A 21,354-nucleotide genomic window follows, 5' to 3' on the forward strand; every position below is an offset into this window, starting at 1 on the left:
CTCAGGACACTGCTGGCTTAGGTCATGCTTAAATTTAAGTGTTTGAGGGATAAAGAGACTCAGAACTTCTTATACTCCTTCTTACTATGGTCACAGAAAGTCAGACTCAATCTAATCATATTTCGTGCAAGTTGGTCAAAATAACCATAACATCAAATTTGGCCACATTGATTTAAAATATAACAGCAAAACACTTCACTGTTGACAATCTAATGCACTCAATAAATACTGAGCAACTGCTATGTGCAAGGAACTGGGTGAATAAAACAGGCAGATGGGACCCTTTCTGATCTATTCAATTAAAAATTACTAATCTTATTTCACATTGCCTTTTTACTTACACCCTTATCCCATATTATCCATGTTTAAAAATCCATATTACACTATTTTCCTTATAAGGCTGAGAGTTCTGAGAATAAAAAATTGATATTCTAGGATTTAAAAGGAGTTACAATGAAAACTTTCATTCTTTAAATTGGTAAAGTTAATATAAGTATTCCTTAAAAAAAACTGGCATGCAAAAATGGCACCTCGAATCTCTACAGTGTAATACCTCCGCATACTTTCACAGAAGCTAAATAATTTGAACTATGAGCCCATTGATCCCATTTTTTTATGTAGGGAAGCTGAGACAATGAAAGAGTAAATGATGTAAGGGGTATCTTCATTTGAATTGTCCCAGAAGGATTCTAGAGTAAGTTGTTCGTTTGGGAGGTATGACGGATGCTAATAAGCAAAGAGCAGGTAACACAGGAAAAAGAATGCAGCCCATAAAGGGTGTGCTTTTAAGCCTGCTCTCACTATAGACAACTGGAGCTTATTCCTGAAGGGGCTGAAAGCTGCTTTTGAGCGGCTTCATCCTCTGGAAGAACAGCCTTCTCCTGTTCAGGTTAAAAAAAAAAAAGCCTCTCAGACACAGAAACACAGGTACCTGAGTCGGAAATAGGCCAGAGCACACTGAAAATTTTGAGAAATATGGGCAAGCCACGCAGACCACGTACTAGAGTGGGTCCCACATATAATGTGCAACAGAACTAGATCTCAGATTTATGGCATCCTGAATTTTGAGGGTATGTTCTTTCCTCCATACTGCCAAAATACAGTGCTTTCTTAGAGGGAATATATACTACTTAATTTAATTCTAGGATACAAATACCATTCTGTGTTAAAGTACACAATGAATGTACATCCAACAAATACCAACAACCAGCAGTGCTTGAGAGCTTATTTTGCAGCAGGAACTATGCGAAGTACTTCATTTGTACCATCTTAATTTAATTCTCAGCACAATTCTACGAAGGAAAGGACTATTACTGCCATCCTACATTACAGAGGTGGAAAGCAAGGCACAGAGAAGTTATAATTCTGACGTAACGCAGCTTTTAAGTGGCGGTGTTGAGATTCAAACCCAGGGCAGTTCCATACCGGGGCCTATGCCCCAACCATCATTCTCTACTGGCTCCATCTCTGATTGTTTTGGAAGCAGATAGTGGCTAACACAATCAGTCTGCAGATGTGATGACAGGAAAACTATCCAAGAATTTTAAGTCTATTTATAGTGGTATTGATGCCTTTCGTGGTCATCAAAACTTAACACTATCAATTCATGCGATCAAGACACCTCCTACAAATGCACCATGTATACTGCTTTTTAGTAAAAATGTTCTCTATGATTGCTAGAGAAGATATAAATAAACTATTGTATACACTCTATAAAACATGCCAACACCAAAATAAAATAACAAATAGACTATAAAATACCTTCACTGTCCATATTCCAGCCTCTGGCTCTTTAACATTCACCACCTTGGCAGAGTTATGAATATTTAATAGCTCATTCAGGCCAAATCCCTTTTTTATCAGCTTCCCTGAAAGACAGACATAATGGTAACAATCATATCTTTCCTTCAGCTATGTATATTAGCTGTATACCTTTCCAGTACAAATTACCTGATGGACATTTGTGCCTCTAGCTCAAAACATTATTTTATTTATATCTAAAATATACTCAACTTTAGCATTTCTGGACATTGGAATTGAAGTAACAGATTCCTATTTGCTATGCTGATTTGATCTTATAAAGAGAGTAACAAATGACAGGCTATAATCATATTTCCAAAGCCAGCCTAGGTAACTATTATGGCTACCAAGGAGTTATGTGCAGTCCCCAGAGACACTTACACTTAATAGATAGCAAAAACAGTAAAAGAGAATAAATGTCTTTTGGAAGATCACTCAAGGTATTACTAACATAAGAGCCCTGGGCATATCTTTGCATAAAGCGTTAAAACTTCAGTTTTCCACGAAGCACAGCTTGAAGGCTTTTACTTGTCACAGGAATAGTTAAAGGAGGCAGTGTAATGAAGTAGCATGATAGGTGAAACTTAGGAAGAAAAGCAAATTTGGAATTAAGCCATAGTTTACTTATTTACTTCACTCCTGGCTCTCCTATGGACTACTTCTGCAGTTATATAAACAAGTTAATTATAAGAATTCTATGTTTGCATCAAAAGCTTTATAATCACTGTAAATGACTTTCAAAATATCAATATCAATGACTTTTTAAAGTAGCAGAAACTTAATGCAATGGTTACAGGTACTTTTAAGTATCCAGATAATGAAAAACACAAATCTTTCCTGGATAGGTAGCATGGATGGTATTAGAAGAATGCTACCTAAAAAGACAAATCATTTCTAAAGACAAATCCATTTTTAAGACCAAACCTGTAGAAGTCTTGAAAAACAGATTTTGCTTGCTTGTAAATTTCAATTTGATTGTTAGTGTGGATGAAGCCTTTGAGGACAATTTCATACATTATTTTCTTTAAGGTATTAGTTATTTTCTAAGACTCAAATAAGTAAGAAAGGTAGTTACTCCCTCCCCATTTATAAATATTCACAAATAGGTAAAAAAAAAAAATGTAGCACATACTAAAGCCACAATGGGAATAAAAATATTTTGCAAACATCAATAGGTTTAAAAAAATTTTCTAAATGCAAATATTAAGAAAAATGAGGTTTCTGTTTTTATTAGATTACTATTCAACATTAAGTCTTATTGTAATATTCAACCGGCAATGGAATCAAGCCAAAACTTAGGGTTATACTATACAATTATTGAGGAAGCAAAGTAAATTAAAACATCATTCTAATGAAAACATGAATTTGTTTTTTAATGATTGTCTCCTATAAAATTAAAATTTATCAAGAAAATAATACAGTAAAAAAATTAATCAGTGGTTTTAAGAGGAGTTTTTTCATGTGATTCACTTAAAAATAACATAAAATACTGAATTTTACAGAATAAGTTATTGTGAAGTATTTCCCCACATAAAGATGAGGAAAATATGATTTCAGGTTCAATTAAAATATTTTTTCTTTTGGATACTTTACCTACAATTAAGTTAGTACATGTGATCTGTTTAAATTATTAGGAGTTTTAGCTTTTTGAATTTCATGTTAAGTCAACAATACTTATGACTAAAAACATTCAGTTTTAATTTTTAAACATCTTCCCTAGTCACTTTTGAATTTATTCATAAAGTTAGCATTAATTTGAACAAGTGTACAAAAAATCTTTTACCTTTCATGGTTTTTCTATTTTATTATATGAATGACCCATATATCTCACCTAAAGGATTGCGAATTTCAATCATTGGAGAAGGGCCACTCAGAGACACAGTAACCTCTTTTAGACTGGGATCAAAAGGAATTTTCCAAGTGTTTACAGCCTGTTCCAAATGATCTGTTGATAAGAGGTGAACTTTGGAAGCCTGAACCGCTTCCTCTACCCATTTTAACACCTATAAGAGAAAAAAAGAAGCGTGAGTAATATCAAAACGTTTACAGCTTTATACTACCTCGAATTCCTGGTGCAGTAGTTGACTTTGCTTAATTACATGACTCTGTCACTTTCTGTACTGGTGTGAGGTTTATTTCCATCACAGTTAAGACAAACTTTCCCAACCGTCAGAATGGGAGAAAATATTCGCAAACGATAAGACCAACAAGGGATTATTCTCCAAAATTTACAAACAGCTCATGCAGCTCAATATCAAAAAAACAAACAACCCAATGGAAAAATGGGCAGAAGACCTAAATAGACATTTCTCCAAAGAAGACATACAGATGGCCAAGAGGCACATGAAAACATGCTCAACACTGCTAATAATTAAAGAAATGAAAATCAAAACTACAATAAGATATCACCTCACACCAGTCAGAATGGCCATCATCAAAAAATCTACAATTAATGCTGCAGAGGGTGTGGAGCAAGGGAACCCTCCTACACTGCTGGTGGGAATGTAAATTGGTGGAGCCACTATGAAGAACTGTATGGAGATATATATACAATGGAATACTACTCAGATATGGTATATATACAATGGAATACTACTCAGCCATAAAAAAGAATGAAATAATGCCATTTGCAGCAACATGGATGGACACAGAGATTATCTTACTAAGTGAAGGAAGTCAGACAGAGAAAAATATCATATGATATCACTTATATGCAGAATCTAAAAAAATGATACAGGCAGATTATCAACTTTGAAGAAATAAATCTTAAGGAGGTATGGGAGGAAGGAATACATTTTATAAAACGTTACAAGGAAGCTCATGACTGACCTTTGAATAGTAGGGGTTTTAAGTATGCTGTTAAAAATCTGTAAGGGACAATTAAGAAAATTATCAGACTGTAAGAGAAATGTGTGAGCTTGCCAAAAAAGGATTTCAGTGTAGATTTTGTCTTTATCATATGAAGTTAAAGGAACAAGTTATAGTTAAAGTTTGAATGGAAGAGCCTGCCATTGTTATTCCACATCTGGTTGTTGCTGTTTGCATTCCTTTATTGAGCCTACATCTTCATAAGCTTTTTGGCAGGTATATGTTGAACACTTGTTTCGTGCTCAAGACAGGATCAGAGAGCATGGATACTGACAACTGATTTGTCTGTTTTCTTCTTTTTCCATGACTGTATCTACTGCCTCATCTTGATTTACAAGCAAAACCTAGAAAACCTACAAAAATAAGTGTTTTGTGGTTTATCTGGGAATAATACAGAAAATATTGCTGTTATTTTTGGTGAAGAAAATCAATTTTGTATAGTTTATTTCAACCTAAATAAAATGTGAATTGTGTTTAAAAAAAATTTTTTAATGATACAAATTAACTTATTTACAAAACAGAAACAGACTCACAGACTTAGAGAATGAACTTGTGGTTACCAGGGGGAAAGGGAGTGGGGGAGGGATAGATTGGGAGTTTAGGACCGACATGTACACACTGCTGTATTAAAAAAAAGAAAAAAAAAGACAAACTTTCCCTACATCCACTTATTATAGTAAGTTCAGAATAAAATGCTAGTTTAACTCATGCACAAATTTCAATTTTTATATCTTGGAATAATATATTCAAAATGAGATTACAGTGTCCAAAAACCAGTTGTGCAGAGATATTACATGTAGAGGTATTACAGACAGTTCTATTTCTCAAGAGAAATGAAAAGAACCTATAAAAAACATGGTAATGGCGATACTGAGATTCTTTTTCCCTCCATTCTTCCTTTCTGGATTTCTTTCAAGGTCCAATTTATAAAAGATAATTAGCAAATTATCAAATCCAATTTCAATATATTGGGTATTGAGTTATTGTAATAGAGTATACTATAATTATATATTGTATATTGTATATTATAATATATATTGTAGTATATTAATTATTGAAAAATAATTGCCATGCCAGCAAAATATTCATTTTTATGATTAAATAAGTAAAACATAATGGGAAAAGTAACCACTGTATTTTTTTTAAATGGAAAAATATTTCACCACCAATGTAAGTGGTGTGTCCTTGAAAACTAGGTTTTGGGAAAATATCAAGAAACTGGGTTATAATAGGGTATTAATGACTCACTGTGAACAAGGAAACCTTCCAGTCCACAGAAATGTTCTTCAACAGCAAACACAATTCCTCATTAAACAAACAGGTCATGACTGGACAGGTACTGCCTAGTTAAACTTACACAATTACTTCTAAATCATACTAAGCTTTAATCCATCTCAGATCTTTCTCTGGTTCATATATCCTTTAAGACTATATCCCTTGTAATTATGCATAAAACACTGAACAGTGCTGGATATTAAGCTACAGCCAAGCTACTCAAAATAAACAAAAACATATTTGAAATTTCAATAGTAGTAGCCACAAATCAATGAATCAAACAAGTATTGTGCAATAACTTAATTCTCTGTAAAAAGGATCCCATTTTTTTTTTGTCCTCAAGGATGAGGAAAGTGGCTAAGTCATATTATCATAAAATTAACAGTGTGAGGCAATTATGTTCATTCATTAAATAAAGGTTTATTGTTCAAAGTATTCTTCCAGGTACTGAGTGTTGATGAACATATTTTTAGTCAATATTTAGTAATCACACTTCTTCTCTGAACTAGTATCTTTTTGCATTATTTTGTAGTCTGCATTATTCATTTTTAATAAATCTTCTTATCTTTCCTCCAAGGTCAAGAACCACAGCTCCTTTATCATTGTATATCCTGAACCAAGCGACCTGCTCTACACATAAAAAGGTGGGATATGTACTAATGTCCATGAAGTTGGTCATAATGATGATAATAACAATGTCTTATTAAATAAAAGACTGTTATGGGAATTCATGAAACAGGGAGCCCTTGTCGAAATAATGTATGTAAGGTGCCCATCACAGTACTTGCCACATAGTGGATATTCAGATGTTTTTCTCCATCTCCAACTAAATTCCCTTCTCTTCCCCTAATTGAATATTTCAGTAATGACTTCATGGGCAAAGTGAAAAAACTTACCCATGAAAGTCAGATAAGATTTCTGTAAATGAAAAAAAGACACAAAGTAATTCCAGGTAGAAGAGAAGTTCTGAAGAAACACAGAGAGACAGAAGTACTCATAAATGTTAAGAACATGAGTGCATCCAACTGGCTACAGTTAAGTGTTCAGAAAAGGGAGAAGCGGAAGATGAGGTTGGAAGCTTGTGTCAGGGGCAGACTATGTATGGTCACAAAGTCAAGCTATGACAATCGGATTTTACCCTAAAGACCCAAATTAAAAATTCCTGAAGGACTTTATGCAGAGGAGTAATACATTGAATGTGGTATTTTACAAAGAAACACCTCTAGTGGTATCATCAACTAACTGAGCAAAAAAAAAAATCTATTACAGTTAATTACTCCATAAATCAAATGATATATTTCCTCAAAGTTTAACCTTATAAAGCATCTGGAATTTTATGTATGAAATAAAGCATGTTTCAAGATAATTGTCTAAAGAAGCAGATGCCATATTTTAAAAATGGGTTCTGAGTGATCTATCATACTTGCACAGAAAGGTATGAATCATTCTGCTCATCAAATCTATCCATATAGCTATAGAAACCAGACTGATTATCACTAATATTTGACCTTAAATAGAACACGTTTTAATAATCAGAGTGTTGACATTCTTATGTCTTAAACATAGAATATGGCTGCGTAACTCAAGGAAATGCAAAGAACTGACTTATTGTCTGAGAAAGCACTTGATAAATTTGACTGGGAATAAATAACTTTGAGGATAATGTCTGATTTAGAGACTAAAGAAGGCAAAGGACAAGAAAAATCAGATAAATAGAACATTTGTTTTAAGGACAAGACACAAAATGTGGCCATAAATAATTCTCAATGTAAGGGAAGAAAAGAATTAGAAAACAAGGATAGTATAGAATCTCAAGTTCAACAATGAAATGCAGTAGTGTTAAGTAGAAAAAAAAGTGAAATCAATTTTTTATACACCTTTACTTAAATGTATAGTGTATTCTGGGTGACTCCTCAAATATACCTCTCCTTCAAACCCAATGTAGAAAGGTTATGATATATCACTGGAAATCTATCCTGTTGTCTATTAGTTATGGATGGAAAGCACTAAGTTCTAGGCATTCTTATGAAAATGGAAAATATTTAGTTGCATTTTCATAAGACAATTGTGTTTAAATGATATGAAATATAAGCAGGCTTTTGGTTTATTCTTAATACTGTTTCCAATTCATCAACATTTATGAGGCTTTCACAAAGGGATTACCACGTATCATGATACTACTTGTTGGGAAAGATACTCACGATACTTTTTTATCCACTTACAGAAAAAAATCAAATTGAAAACAGATGCAACTCACTTTGTTAAAAAATACAGATATTACCTACATGTGAGTAAAAGTAGATCCCTGCAAGCCACAGATCACCATAAGTGAGGTTTCTGGCCTCTCATGTTGCCACATATAAGAAAAAAAAAAAAAAAAAAACTTTGTCTAACCATGAGAAATGTTCTCATGAGATGTGAAATGATCTTATACTGATATTATAATGACAAAAAGAAGTGAACTAGAATAATGTGAGATCCTTTGAATCAGTACCTTTTCACTAACATAAAAACTGTTTCAACCCACTAGGGAACCATTAATTGTACATTAAGTTTTAATGTAAAAATAGTCTCTCATGATTTGTAGCAGTTTAAACCTCAAAGGGCCTTTGAGAACATCTAACCCAGCTCTTTTATTTTATAAATGAGGGAAACTGATATTTCAAAGAGTTCTTGTACCTTTTAAACACCTAACCAGACTGATTCTGGCTCAGTAGTTATTTTTTACATAAGCCCCTTTGTTCCTGAATACACTCTCTTAGTTTAAATATTTTGCATCCTATGTAATAATCAATATTTAAAAATAAGCTCATATTTCTATTCCACTCAGGAAGGAAATGCAAATATTATTGCAAAACACAAAACTGGCCTACATTATTATGTATTATGAAATACAATACATAGTATTAAGTAGAAATGGAAGTGAAATCAATTTTGCATACATCTTCAAGAAGAGAATTTGAAGAAAACTTTGTTTGGAAGGATTTTTTTCTTTTTTCTTTTTTTAATCAATATATGGTTGATATGTAACATTACATTCATTTCAGGTGTACAATGTAATGATTCGGTATCTGTACATATTGCAAAATGATCACCACGATAAATCTAAATAACACCCATCACCACACATAGTTACAATTTTCTTTCTCTTGTGATGAGAACTTTTAAGATCTACTAAGCATCATTCAAATATACTACACAATATTATTAACTATAGCTACCAGGCTGTACATTACATCCCCAGGACTTATTTTATAACTAGAAGTCTGTACCTTTTGATCCCTTTACCCATTTCGCCTACCCCACCAAATCCCCGCTTCTGGCAACCACCAATCTGTTCTCTGTATCTTATGAGTTCAGTTTTGTTTTTGTTTTAGATTCCACATATAAGTGAAATCATATGTCATTTGTCTTCTTTGGTCTGACATTTCACTTAGCATAATGCCCTCAAGGTCCATCCCTGCTGTCAAAAATGACTAGACTTCCTTCTCTTTATGGCTGAATAATATCCCAGTATGTGTATGTATATATGCCACATTTTCTTCATCCATTCATCTGTAGGTGGGCACTTAGGTTGCATCTATGTCTTGGCTATTGTAAACAGTGCTGCAATGAACACAGAATGAATATGTTTTTTGAGTTAATGTTTTCATTTTATTCAGATAAATACCAGAAGTGGAACTGCTTGATCATAAGATCATTTTTAATTTGGGGGATAACCTTCATACTGTTTTTCATAGTGGCTGCACCAATTTACATTCCCACCAACAGTGCACAAGGGTTCCCTTTGCTCCACATCCTTACCAACACTTGTCATTTCTTGTCTTTTTGATAATAGTCATTCTAACCAGTGTGAGGTGATATTTCATTGTGGTTTTGATTTGCAATTCCCTGATGATTAGTGATGTTGAACACCTTTTCATGTACTTGTTGGCCATTTGTATGTCTTCTTTGGAAAAATGTTTTTTCAGATCTTTTGCCCACTTTTTAATTGACTGTTTGGTTTTTTTTGCTATTGAGTTGTATGAGTTCTTTATGTTTTCAATATTAACCCCTTATCAAATATATGATTTGCAACTACTTTCTCCCATTCAATAGGCTGCCTTTTCATTTTGTTGATGGTTTCCTTTACCGTGCAGAAGCCTTTTAGTTTGTTGTAGTCCCACTTATTTTCGCTTTTGTTGCCTTTGCTTTTAGTGTCAAATCCAAAAAATCATCACCAAGACCTATGGCAAGAAGCTTATCACTCACGTTTTCTTCTAGGAGTTTTATAGTTTCAGGTCTCACATTCTAGTTTTTAATCCATTTTGAGTTAGTTTTTGTGAATGGTGTAATATAGTGGTCCAGTTTCACTGTTTTGCATGTAGCTCTCCAGTTCTCTCCACAGTATTTATTGAATAGACTTTCCTTTCCCCATTGTATATTCTTGGTTCCTTTGTCATAAATTAACTGACCATGTATGTGTGGGTTTATTTCTGGGCTCTATTTTGTTCCACTGATCTATGTGTCTATTTTCACTTCCATACCATAACTGTTTTGATTACTACAGCTTTGTAATATAGTTTTAAATCAGGCAGCATGATGCCTCCAGCTTTGTTCTTTCTCAAGACTGCTTTGGCTACTTGGGGTCTTTTGTGGTTCCATACAGACTTTGATTGTTTGTTCTAGTTCTGTGGAAAATGCCATTGGAATTTTGACAGGGATTGCATTGAATCTATAGATTGCTTTGGGTAGGATGGACATTTTAACAATATTAATTCTTCCAATCCATGAGTAGGGAATATCTTTCCATTTATTTGTAATTTATTTAATCAATGTCTTATAGTCTTTAGTATACAGCTTTCACCTCCTTGGTTAAATATTTTTCTGAAGTATTTTAAGTATTAAGTATTTTATTTGTTTTGATACCATGTGGAAGGATGTTTTTAATGTAAAAAATTATATCAAATGAATTTCCCCAGAACATCTTTTGTCCTTTTGGTGGGAAAATGGAAATATGGTAAAGTGTTAGATACAACTTATAATTATGCATATATCTGTATCTTTGTTGTTGTTGCTGTTTATCATCTGTTATCTCTACTAAACTGTCCCATGAGACAGAACAGAAACTATGGATGAAATGCTCACTACTATATCCCCTCAACCTAACACAATGCATGAGATATAGATATAGTAAATTCCTAATAAATATGTATGAGAAGGAGGGAAAAGAGGAAAGAGGGAGGAAAGAGAGAAATTGTATATCAGATCTTTACCCTCAGAGTTAAGAGTATGTGAAAAGGTAACATTGGGCCCTGTGTTCATTTGTGACAAGCCCTCTCTCAGCACTAAATTTTCAACACTGAGCTGAATAGGGTACGAACTTGCAGGTGTGGTCTTAAATGTGAGCATCAGGCTCTAATCAGTTTTGATTTATTTGGTTAGCTAACTTGGGATTTTAAAATGCAATGGAGATATCTCTAGGATTAAGTCCATTTTTTAAAAAACGCCAGTGTATGCTTTTCAGTAGCACTGGATGAAGATTTTTCAAGCTCGGTAGTGGTAGAAAGTTGTTCAGTAAATGAATGCAACAAAGCAAAAGTAGTTTAAAAGGCTGGGTTAGGCATAAGTGCACCCACCTAATAATCAGAGCCTACTCAGAAAACCATCCATGTAATATTACTACTAATAATAGAAAGCACTTTTATAGTGTTTATTACATGCCAGATACTTTTAAGAGCTTTACAGTGAACTTCACAATAGCTCTTCGACATAGGAATGGTTATCTCCATCTTACATACGGAAAAACTAAAGCACATTCTCAAAGTTCATAAGTCACACAACTAGTAAGAAGGCAGGGCTGGCCTTTTGATTTCAATAATCTTGTCTATTTTCTAAATTTATCATAAGAAAAAATCACAGTTTTCAAGAGTGAATCAGAAATAATAGCTAGTGAAAAAATCAATGCAGGTGTTTTAAATGAGAAGTGGATTGCAAAACAGTGATTTGATTATCTGTATATTATTATCACTACTTGAACAGCAAATTGTCAAGAATTAACTTATATGAAAATATTAAAGGCTTTAAATCTATATTGAATTTGATGTGAGAATGACTTACTACATTTCCAAGACAACCATTTTGTGGTAAACCCTACATGATAGCAGAGGCAGGCTTCACTCCACTCTGATCTGGCTAAGAGAGAGAGAGACACTCCTCTGGGTATCCAGGAGAGCCTTTCCCCCTAGGTTCAAGTTCATTTTTACCCTGCAGTATAGCATAGAACCCATAATTCAGAATCTGCATAGAAGTCACTAAGCATTTATTGAGCATCTACTGAATATAAAGGATAGTATATGATATTATAGAGAAAACCAAAGAAATAGAAACACACTCCCTGCCTTATAAGACATGACAATCTAGTTGAAGAAATGAGACAAAGACAATAAAAACAAATTAACTAGCTCTTACCTTCAAGTAATAAATTAAAAAGATCAGATTTATAGTCTCAATTTTATATTATAAATGATCAATTTATAGTCCTAAACTGTGATGCACTTTTCTACTCAAAAATTTTAATGATTCCCTGTTACATTCAGAATGAAGCCCAAGCCAGGAGTATACTGAGGGCTGGCAATGGGAGTAGTTTACCCTGGATGCAGATAATAAAGGGGTGCACTGTCTGTGGAAAATTTAAACACAATACAAAAACGGACTAAAAGTTGCTCTGCTTTCTAATATCATCATGTCCTAGTAATCCTAACCAGTTCTCCCTTAAAAAAATTGTTTGTCTAAAGTTTAACCAACTGCTGTTATTACCGTTGAGTTTTAATAATACATGTAAGCTTCAAATTAGCACATTTTTATTACTTTCCCTTTAAGAAACATCATATTCTGCATAGACATTAATTCAGAGAACTCCCAGTTATATGTCACGTACATGGTCATGCTAACTCTGTTACTCACTTTCAAGAGTATATGTAGTACTGTGATCCTACATTTTCCTGTATTTAGACAGTAGATCCAAGCTATACCTTCACAGCTCAGGAGTTACATGATATGACATGTGTTAAAAGGATCACTCTAGGCTCTGTGTTGAAATTAGACTGTAGGGGATGAAAGGTCAGAAGCAAGGAAATCAGATATAAAGCCACTGCATTAATCCAGGTGGAAGATGATAGTGACCCAGACCAGGGTTGTAATAGTGGGGCAGAAAGTGGCCAGTTTTGGATGTTTACTGAAGACCAGAAGTGGAGCCTGAGGATGATACCTCAGTTGCCATTAACTGAGACAGTGAAGACCGCAGGAAGTTGATTTAAAGGGGTGATGGACTGAGGAGGAGAATGTAGGCTCTCAGCTTGGGCATGCCAAATTGAGGCATCTGTTAGACACCAGGTGGAAGAAAGAAGCAGGCAGTCAGATATATGGATCAGAAGTCCAGTTAGGAAGTCCAGATTGGAGATATAATGGAATTTAAAATCATGAAGCTCTCCTCGCAGCCCCTCCCCACCAACAACTTACACAAAGGGGGAAGTACACCATCCTGTGAAAATAAACTTAGATGTTAATACACAATGGCCCAGAAGAAAGCCTTGGAACAAGTCTCCCCTTGTTCTGACTCCAGGCAACCTTCAGATGACAAGGTACCCCCAACATTGTATGTGAGTCTGTAGGGAGCGAATGCACTAGTTATGCCAATACAAATGTTCTAGACTTATGGCAATGAGATTTCTCATCATAGATGAATGAGTAGCATTCTAATCTTATACAACACTGCGGTGAGTTGGGCTAATGAGTGTCTATTCCTGAGGAGGATGGGTCCACTTTTGGAGTGCTGACAAACCCAGTTCCATAGTTTGCAAAGCTTAGCAAATCCACCACAGAAATGTCACACTTTGAGGTCTCTTAAGAAGGACTTTTGCTGATAATATCCATTTTTATTACCCTCTATGTACCTTATACCTACTTAATTTGGAAAATTCCAGAGTGAGCTTTTCCAGCAGTAAGTGCCCCAAAACAAGTGTGGTTGGTAATTCATGGAACAGATCATAAATGCTCGTGCTTGAAGGTAGGCAAAATAAGAAATAATTTATGTGTTATAAGGTTTTTGTCAAGAAAACGCTTTCTGGTGGAACTAAATTTTACTGAGTTCAATATAGAGAATATGGGTTGGGGGAGGGCTTAGAAATTGGAAGAGCATTAGAAAATCTGGGTTCAACGGGGACACTACAGAGGATTGATGATAAAAGTGACAATCAACTTCAACTCTATGAACACCTAAAACTTGTGTAAAACTACCACACCTTCAACAGGATGAAAGTTCTCTAATGCAAAGCAGCTGAAAAAATAAAAGCACACTTCAGACATTTCTGAATGGTGAAATCATTCCTGCTGTTATAAAGTGTCAAAGTAGATTTCACTAATTTATCTTCATAAAATTCTTATGTGTCACAAGCTCAATGTGCTACAAATGACTGAGGAAATTTATCTTGCCAGAAAATATGCACTATTTAAAATAATAAAAATATAAAGGATTGACTTTTTTGTTTGTTTGTTTGTTTGTTTGTTTTTGCATTACGCGGGCCTCTCACTGCTGTGGCCTCTCCCGTTGCGGAGCACAGGCTCCAGACGTGCAGGCTCAGCGGCTATGGCTCACGGGCCCAGCCGCTCCGCGGCATGCGGGATCTTCCCAGACCGGGACACGAACCTGTGTCCCCTGCATCGGCAGGCGGACTCTCAACCACTGCGCCACCAGGGAAGCCCAGGATTGACTTTTATACATTAGATCCTCAGACCTTATTCATTGTATAGCTAAAAGCTGGTATCCTTTTACCAATCTCTCCCTGTTTTCCTAACCACTCAGCCCCTGGCAAATAGTTTTCTACTCTTTGTTTCAATAAGCTTCACTTTTTTTCTTTTTTTGTAGATTCCACATATAAATACCATGCTGATAACACTGTATTGCATAATTGAAATTTGATATGAGAATACAACTTCAATGTTGTACCAAAAAAAAAAAAAAAAGATAAATATGGGAGGTGATGGATGTGATAATTAACTACATGGGGAGAATCCTTTCACAATTTATAATCATATCAATAGGTATACACATCACAATATACACTTTAAATATCTCACAATTTACCAGTTAACAATTTATATTATCAATTATACCTTATAAAACTGAAATGATAAACTATTGAATTTTTTCTAACACCTTTATTGGAGTATAATTGCTTTACAATGGTGTGTTAGATTCTGCTTTATAACAAAGTGAATCAGTTATAAATATACATCTGTTCCCATATCTCTGCCCTCTTGCATCTCCCTCCCTCCCACTCTCCCTATCCCACCCCTCTAGGTGGTCACAAACCACCGAGCTGATCTCCCTGTGCTATGCGGCTGCTTCCCACTAGCTATCTATTTTACGTTTGGCAGTGTATATATGTCCATGCCACTCTCTCACTTTCCCAAAGCTTACCCTTCCTCTTCCCCATATCCTCAGGTCCACTCTACAGTAGGTCTGTGCCTTTATTCCCGTATTGCCCCTAGGTTCTTCATGAAATGTATTTTTTCTTAGACTCCCTATATATGTGTTAGCATAGGATATTTGTTTTTCTCTTTCTGACTTACTTCACTCTGTATGACAGACTCTAGGTCCATCCACCTCACTACAAATAACTCAATTTTGTTTCTTTTTATGGCTGAGTAATATTCCATTGTATATATGTGCCATGTATTCTTTATCCATTCATCTGTTGATAGACACTCAGGATGCTTCCATGTCCTGGTTATTGTAAATAGAGCTGCAATGAACATTTTGGTACATGACTCTTTTTGAATTATGGTTTTTACAGGCTATATGTCCAGTAGTGGTATTGCTGGGTCGTATGGTAGTACTATTTTTAGTTTATTAAGGAACCTCCATACTGTTCTCCATAGTGGCTGTATCAATTTACATTCCCACCAACAGTGCAAGAGGATTCCCTTTTCTCCACACCCTCTGCCGCATTTATTGTTTCAAGATTTTTTGATGATAGACATTCTGACCAGTGTGAGATGATATCTCATTGTAGTTTTGATTTGCATTTCTCTAATGATTAATGATGTGGAGTATCCTTTCATCTGTTTGTTGGCAATATGTATATCTTCTTGGGAGAAATGTCTATTTAGGTCTTCTGCCCATTTTTGGATTGGGTTCTTTTTTTGATACTGAGCTGCTTGTAAATTTTGGAGATTAATCCTTTGTCAGTTGCTTCATTTGCAAATATTTTCTCCAACTCTGAGGGTTGTCTTTTCATCTTGTTTATGGTTTCCTTTGCTGTGCAAAAGCATTTAAGTTTCATTAGGTCCCATTTGTTATTTTTGTTTTTATTTCCATTTCTCTAGGAGGTGGGTCAAAAAAGGTCTTGCTGTGATTTATGTCATAGAGTGTTCTGCCTATGTTTTCCTCTAAGAGTTTGACAGTGTCTGGCCTTACATTAAGGTCTTTAATCCATTTTGAGTTTATTTTTGTGCATGGTGTTAGGGAGTGTTCTAATTTCATACTTTTACATGTACCTGTCCAGTTTTCCCAGCAGCATTTATTGAAGAGGATGTCTTTTCTCCACTGTATATTCTCACTGTATATTCTCCTTTATCAAAGATAATGTGACCATATATGTGTGGGTTTATCTCTGGGCTTTCTATCCTGTTCCACTGATCTATAGTTCTGTTTTTGTGCCACTACCATACTATGTGGATTACTGTAGCTTTGTAGTATAGTCTGAAGTCAGGGAGACTGATTTCTCTAGCTCCGTTTTTCGTTCTCAAGATTGCTTTGGCTATTCGGGGTCTTTTGTGTTTCCATACAAATTGTGAAATTTTTTGTTGTAGTTCTGTAGAAAATGCCAGTGGTAGTTTGATAGGGATTGCATTGAATCTGTAGATTGCTTTGGGTAGTAGAGTCATTTTCACAATGTTCATTCTTCCAATCCAAGAATATGGTATATCTCTCCATCTATTTTTATCATCTTTAATTTCTTTCATCAGTGTCTTATAATTTTCTGCATACAGGTCTTCTGTCTCCTTAGGTAGGTTTATTCCTAGATATTTTATTCTTTTGTTGCAGTGGTAAATGGGAGTGTTTTCTTGATTTCACGTTCAGATTTTTCATCATTAGTGTATAGAAATGCAAGAGATTTCTGTGCATTAATTTTGTATCCTGCTACTTTACCAAATTCATTGATTAGCTCTAGTAGTTTTCTGGTAGCATCTTTAGTATTCTCTATGTATAGTATGTCATCTGCAAACAGTGACAGCTTTACTTCTTCTTTTCCAATTTGGATTCCTTTTATTTCTTTTTCTTCTCTGATTGCTGTGGCTAAAACTTCCAAAACTATGTTGAATAAGAGTGGTGAGAGTGGGCAACTTTGTCTTGTTTCTGATCTTAGTGGAAATGGTTTCAGTTTTTCACCATTGAGGATGATGTTGGCTGTGGGTTTGTCATATATGGCCTTTATTATGTTGAGGAAAGTTCCCTCTATGCCTACTTTCTGCAGGGTTTTTATCATAAATGGGTGTTGAATTTTATCAAAAGCTTTCTCTGCATCTACTGAGATGATCATATGGTTTTTCTCCTTCAGTTTGTTAACATGGTATATCACATTGATTTATTTGCATATATTGAAGAATCCTTCCATTCCTGGAATAAACCCCACTTGATCATGGTGTATGATCTTTTTAATGTGCTGTTGGATTCTGTTTGCTAGTATTTTGTTGAGGATTTTTGCATCTATGTTCATCAGTGATATTGGCCTGTAGTTTTCTTTCTTTGTGACATCTTTGTCTGGTTTTGGTATCAGGGTGATGGTGGCCTCGTAGAATGAGTTTGGGAGTGTGCCTCCCTCTGCTATATTTTGGAAGAGTTTGAGAAGGATGGATGTTAGCTCTTCTCTAAATGTTTGATAGAATTCGCCTGTGAAGCCATCTGGTCCTGGGCTTTTGTTTGTTGGAAGATTTTTAATCACAGTTTCAATTTCAGTGCTTGTGATTGGACTGTTCATATTTTCTATTTCTTCCTGGTTTAGTCTTGGAAGACTGTGCATTTCTAAGAATTCATCCATTTCTTCCAGGTTGTCCATTTTATTGGCATAAAGTTGCTTGCAGTAATCTCTCATGCTTTTGTGTATTTCTGCAGTGTCAGTTGTTACTTTTCCTTTTTCATTTCTAATTCTATTGATTTGAGTCTTCTTCCTTTTTTTCTTGATGAGTCTGGCTAATGTTTTATCAATTTTGTTTATCTTCTCAAAGAATCAGCTTTCAGTTTTATTAATCTTTGCTCTCATTTCCTTCATTTGTTTTTCATTTATTTCTGATGTGATCTTTATGATTTCTTTCCTTCTGCTAACTTTGGGGTTTTTTTTGTTGTTCTTCTTCTTTCTCTAATTGCTTTACGTGTGGGGCTAGGTTGCTTATTTGAGATGTTTCTTGTTTCTTAAGTTAGGATTGTATTGCTATAAACTTCCCCCTTAGTACTGCTATTGCTGCATCCCAAAGGTTTTGGGTCGTCGTGTTTTTATTGTCATTTGTTTCTAGGTATTTTTTGATTTCCTCTTTGATTTCTTTAGTTACCCCTTGGTTATTAAGTAGTGTATTGTTTAGCCGCCATGTGTTCATATGTTTTACAGATTTTTTCCTGTAATTGATATCTAGTCTCATAGCGTTGTGGTCGGAAAAGGTACTTGATACGATTTCAACTTTCTTAAATTACCAAGGCTTGATTTGTGACCCAAGATATGATCTAACCTGGAGAATGTTCCATGAGCACTTGAGACGAATGTGTATCCTGTTGTTTTGGGATGGAATGTCCTATAAATATCAATTAAGTCCATCTTATTTAATGTATCACTTAAATCTTGTGTTTATTTATTTTCATTTTGGGTGATCTGTCCATGGGTGAAAGTGGGGTGTTAAAGTCCCGTACTATGATTGTGTTACTGTTGATTTCCCCTTTTATGGCTGTTAGTATTTGCCTTATGTATTGAGGTGCTCCTGTGTTGGGTGCATAAATATTTACAATTGTTATGTCTTCTTCTTGGATCCATCCCTTGATCATTATGTAGTATTCTTGTCTCTTGTAACAGTCTTTATTTTAAAGTCTATTTTGTCTGATATGAGAATTGTTACTCCAGCTTTCTTTTGATTTCCATTTGCAATGGAATGTCTTTTTCCATCCCCTCACTTTGTCTGTATGTGTCCATAGGCCTGAAGTGGGTCTCTGGTAGACAGCATATATACGGGTCTTGTTTTTATATCCATTCAGCCAGTCTACATCTTTTGGTTGGAGCATTTAATCCATTTACATTTAAGGTAATTATCGATATGTATGTTCCTATTACCATTTTCTTAATTGTTTTGGGTTCGTTGTTGTAGGTATTTTCCTTCTCTTGTGTTTCCTGCCTAGAGAAGTTCCTTTAGCATTTGCTGGAAAGCTGGTTTGGTGGTGCTGAATTCTCTTAGCTTTTGCTTCTCTGTAAAGGTTTTAACTTCTCCATCAAATCTGAATGAGATCCTTGCTGGGTTGAGTAATCTTGGTTGTAGGTTTTTCTCCTTCATCACTTTAAATATGTCCTGCCACTCCCTTCTGGCTTGCAGAGTTTTTGCTGAAAGATCAGCTGTTAACCTTATGGGGATTCCCTTGCATATTATTTGTTGCTTTTCCCTTGCTGCTTTTAATATTTTTTCTTTGTATTTAATTTTTGATAGTTTGATTAATATGTGTCTTGGCGTGTTTCTCCTTGGATTTATCCTCTATAGGACTCTGTGCACTTCCTGGACTTGATTATTTTCTTTCCCATGTCAGGGAAGTTTTCAACTATAATCTCTTCAAATATTTTCTCAGACTCTTTCTTTTTGTCTTCTTCTTCTGCGACCCCTATAATTTGCATGTTGGTGCATTTATGTTGTCCCAGAGGTCTCTGAGACTGTCCTCAATTCCTTTCATTCTTTTTTCTTTATTCTGCTCTGCAGTAGTTATTTCTACTATTTTATCTTCCAGGTCACTTATCTGTTCTTCTGCCTCAGTTATTCTGCTATTGATCCCTTCCAAAGAATTTTTCATTTCATTTATTGTGTTGTTCATCACTGTTTGTTTGCTCTTTAGTTCTTCTAGGTCTTTGTTAAACATTTTTTGTATTTTCTCTATTCTATTTCTAAGATTTTGGATCATCTTTATTATCATTATTCTGAATTCTTTTTCAGGTACACTGCCTATTTCCTCTTCATTTGTTAGGTCTGGTAGGTTTTTGCTTTGCTTTTTCATCTGCTGTTTTTCTGTCTTCTCATTTTGCTTATCTTACTGTGTTTGGGTCTCCTTTTTGCAGGTTGCAGGTTCGTAGTTCCTGTTGTTTTTGATGTCTGTCCCCAGTGGCTAAAGTTGGTTCAGTCGGTTGTGTAGGCTTCCTGGTGGAGGGGACTAGTGCCTGTGTTGTGGTGGATGAGGCTGGATGTTTTCTTTCTGGTGGGCAGGTCCACGTCTGGTGGTGTGTTTTGGGGTGTCTGTGGCCTTATTATGATTTTAGGCAGCCTCTCTGCTAATGGATGGTGTTGTGTCCCTGTCTTGCTGATTGTTTGGCATAGGGTGTCCAGCACTGTAGCTTCCTGGTCGTTGAATGAAGCTGGGTCTTGGCGTTGAGATGGAGATCTCTGGGAGATTTTCACCATTTGATATTACATGGAGCTGGGAGGTCTCTTGTGGACCAGTGTCCTGAACTTGGCTCTCCTACCTCAGAGGCATATCCCTCATGCCTGGCTGGAGCACCAAGAGGCTTTCATCCACACGGCTCAGAATAAAAGGGAGAAAAACCAGAAAAGAAGAAAGAAAAGAAAAAAGAAAGAAAGGAAGGAAGGAAGGAAATAAAGTAAAATAAAATAAAATAAAGTTATTGGGTTTCCCTGGTGGCACAGTGGTTGAGAGTCTGCCTGCCTATACAGGGGATGAGGGTCCGTGCCCCAGTCCGGGAAGATCCCACATGCCGTGGAGCGGCTGGGCCCGTGAGCCATGGCCGCTGAGCTTGCGCATCCAGAGCCTGTGCTCCGCAACGGGAGAGGCCACGACAGTGAGAGGCCCACGTACAGCAAAAAAAATAAAAAAATAAAATAAAGTTATTAAAATAAAAATAATTATTAAGAAAAAATTTTTTCAAGTAATTAAAAAAAAAAAACAGACTGACATAACCCTAGGACAAATGGTAAAAGTAAAGCTATAAAGACAAAATCACACACAGAAGCATACACATACACACTCACAAAAAGAGAAAAAGGGAAAAATATATATATATCCTTGCTCCCAAAGTCCACCTCCTCAATTTGGGATGATTCGTTGTCTATTCAGGTATTCCACAGATGCAGTTGATTGTCGAGACTTAATCCTCTGCTCCTGAGGCTGCTGGG

The 21,354-nt window shown here is 35.3% G+C and overlaps 1 protein-coding gene across 1 annotated transcript in view; it reads right to left on the minus strand.

Moving 5' to 3' along the window:
* Nucleotides 1–21,354, minus strand: part of HMCN1 (hemicentin 1) — a gene marked incomplete at its 3' end in the record, with an annotated part of 531,222 nt that overhangs the window by 338,149 nt on the left and 171,719 nt on the right. The window contains exons 5-6 of the mRNA XM_079726768.1: nucleotides 3,632–3,803; nucleotides 1,762–1,868 (exon numbers count right to left, since the gene is read on the minus strand). Of these exons, the coding sequence (XP_079582894.1) occupies nucleotides 1,762–1,868; nucleotides 3,632–3,803 (279 nt within the window). The remainder of the gene's footprint in view (nucleotides 1–1,761; nucleotides 1,869–3,631; nucleotides 3,804–21,354) is intronic.

This window comes from Hyperoodon ampullatus (assembly GCF_949752795.1).
Source record: "Hyperoodon ampullatus genome assembly, chromosome: 2".
In the NCBI taxonomy this organism is placed as follows: Eukaryota; Metazoa; Chordata; class Mammalia; order Artiodactyla; family Ziphiidae; genus Hyperoodon; species Hyperoodon ampullatus.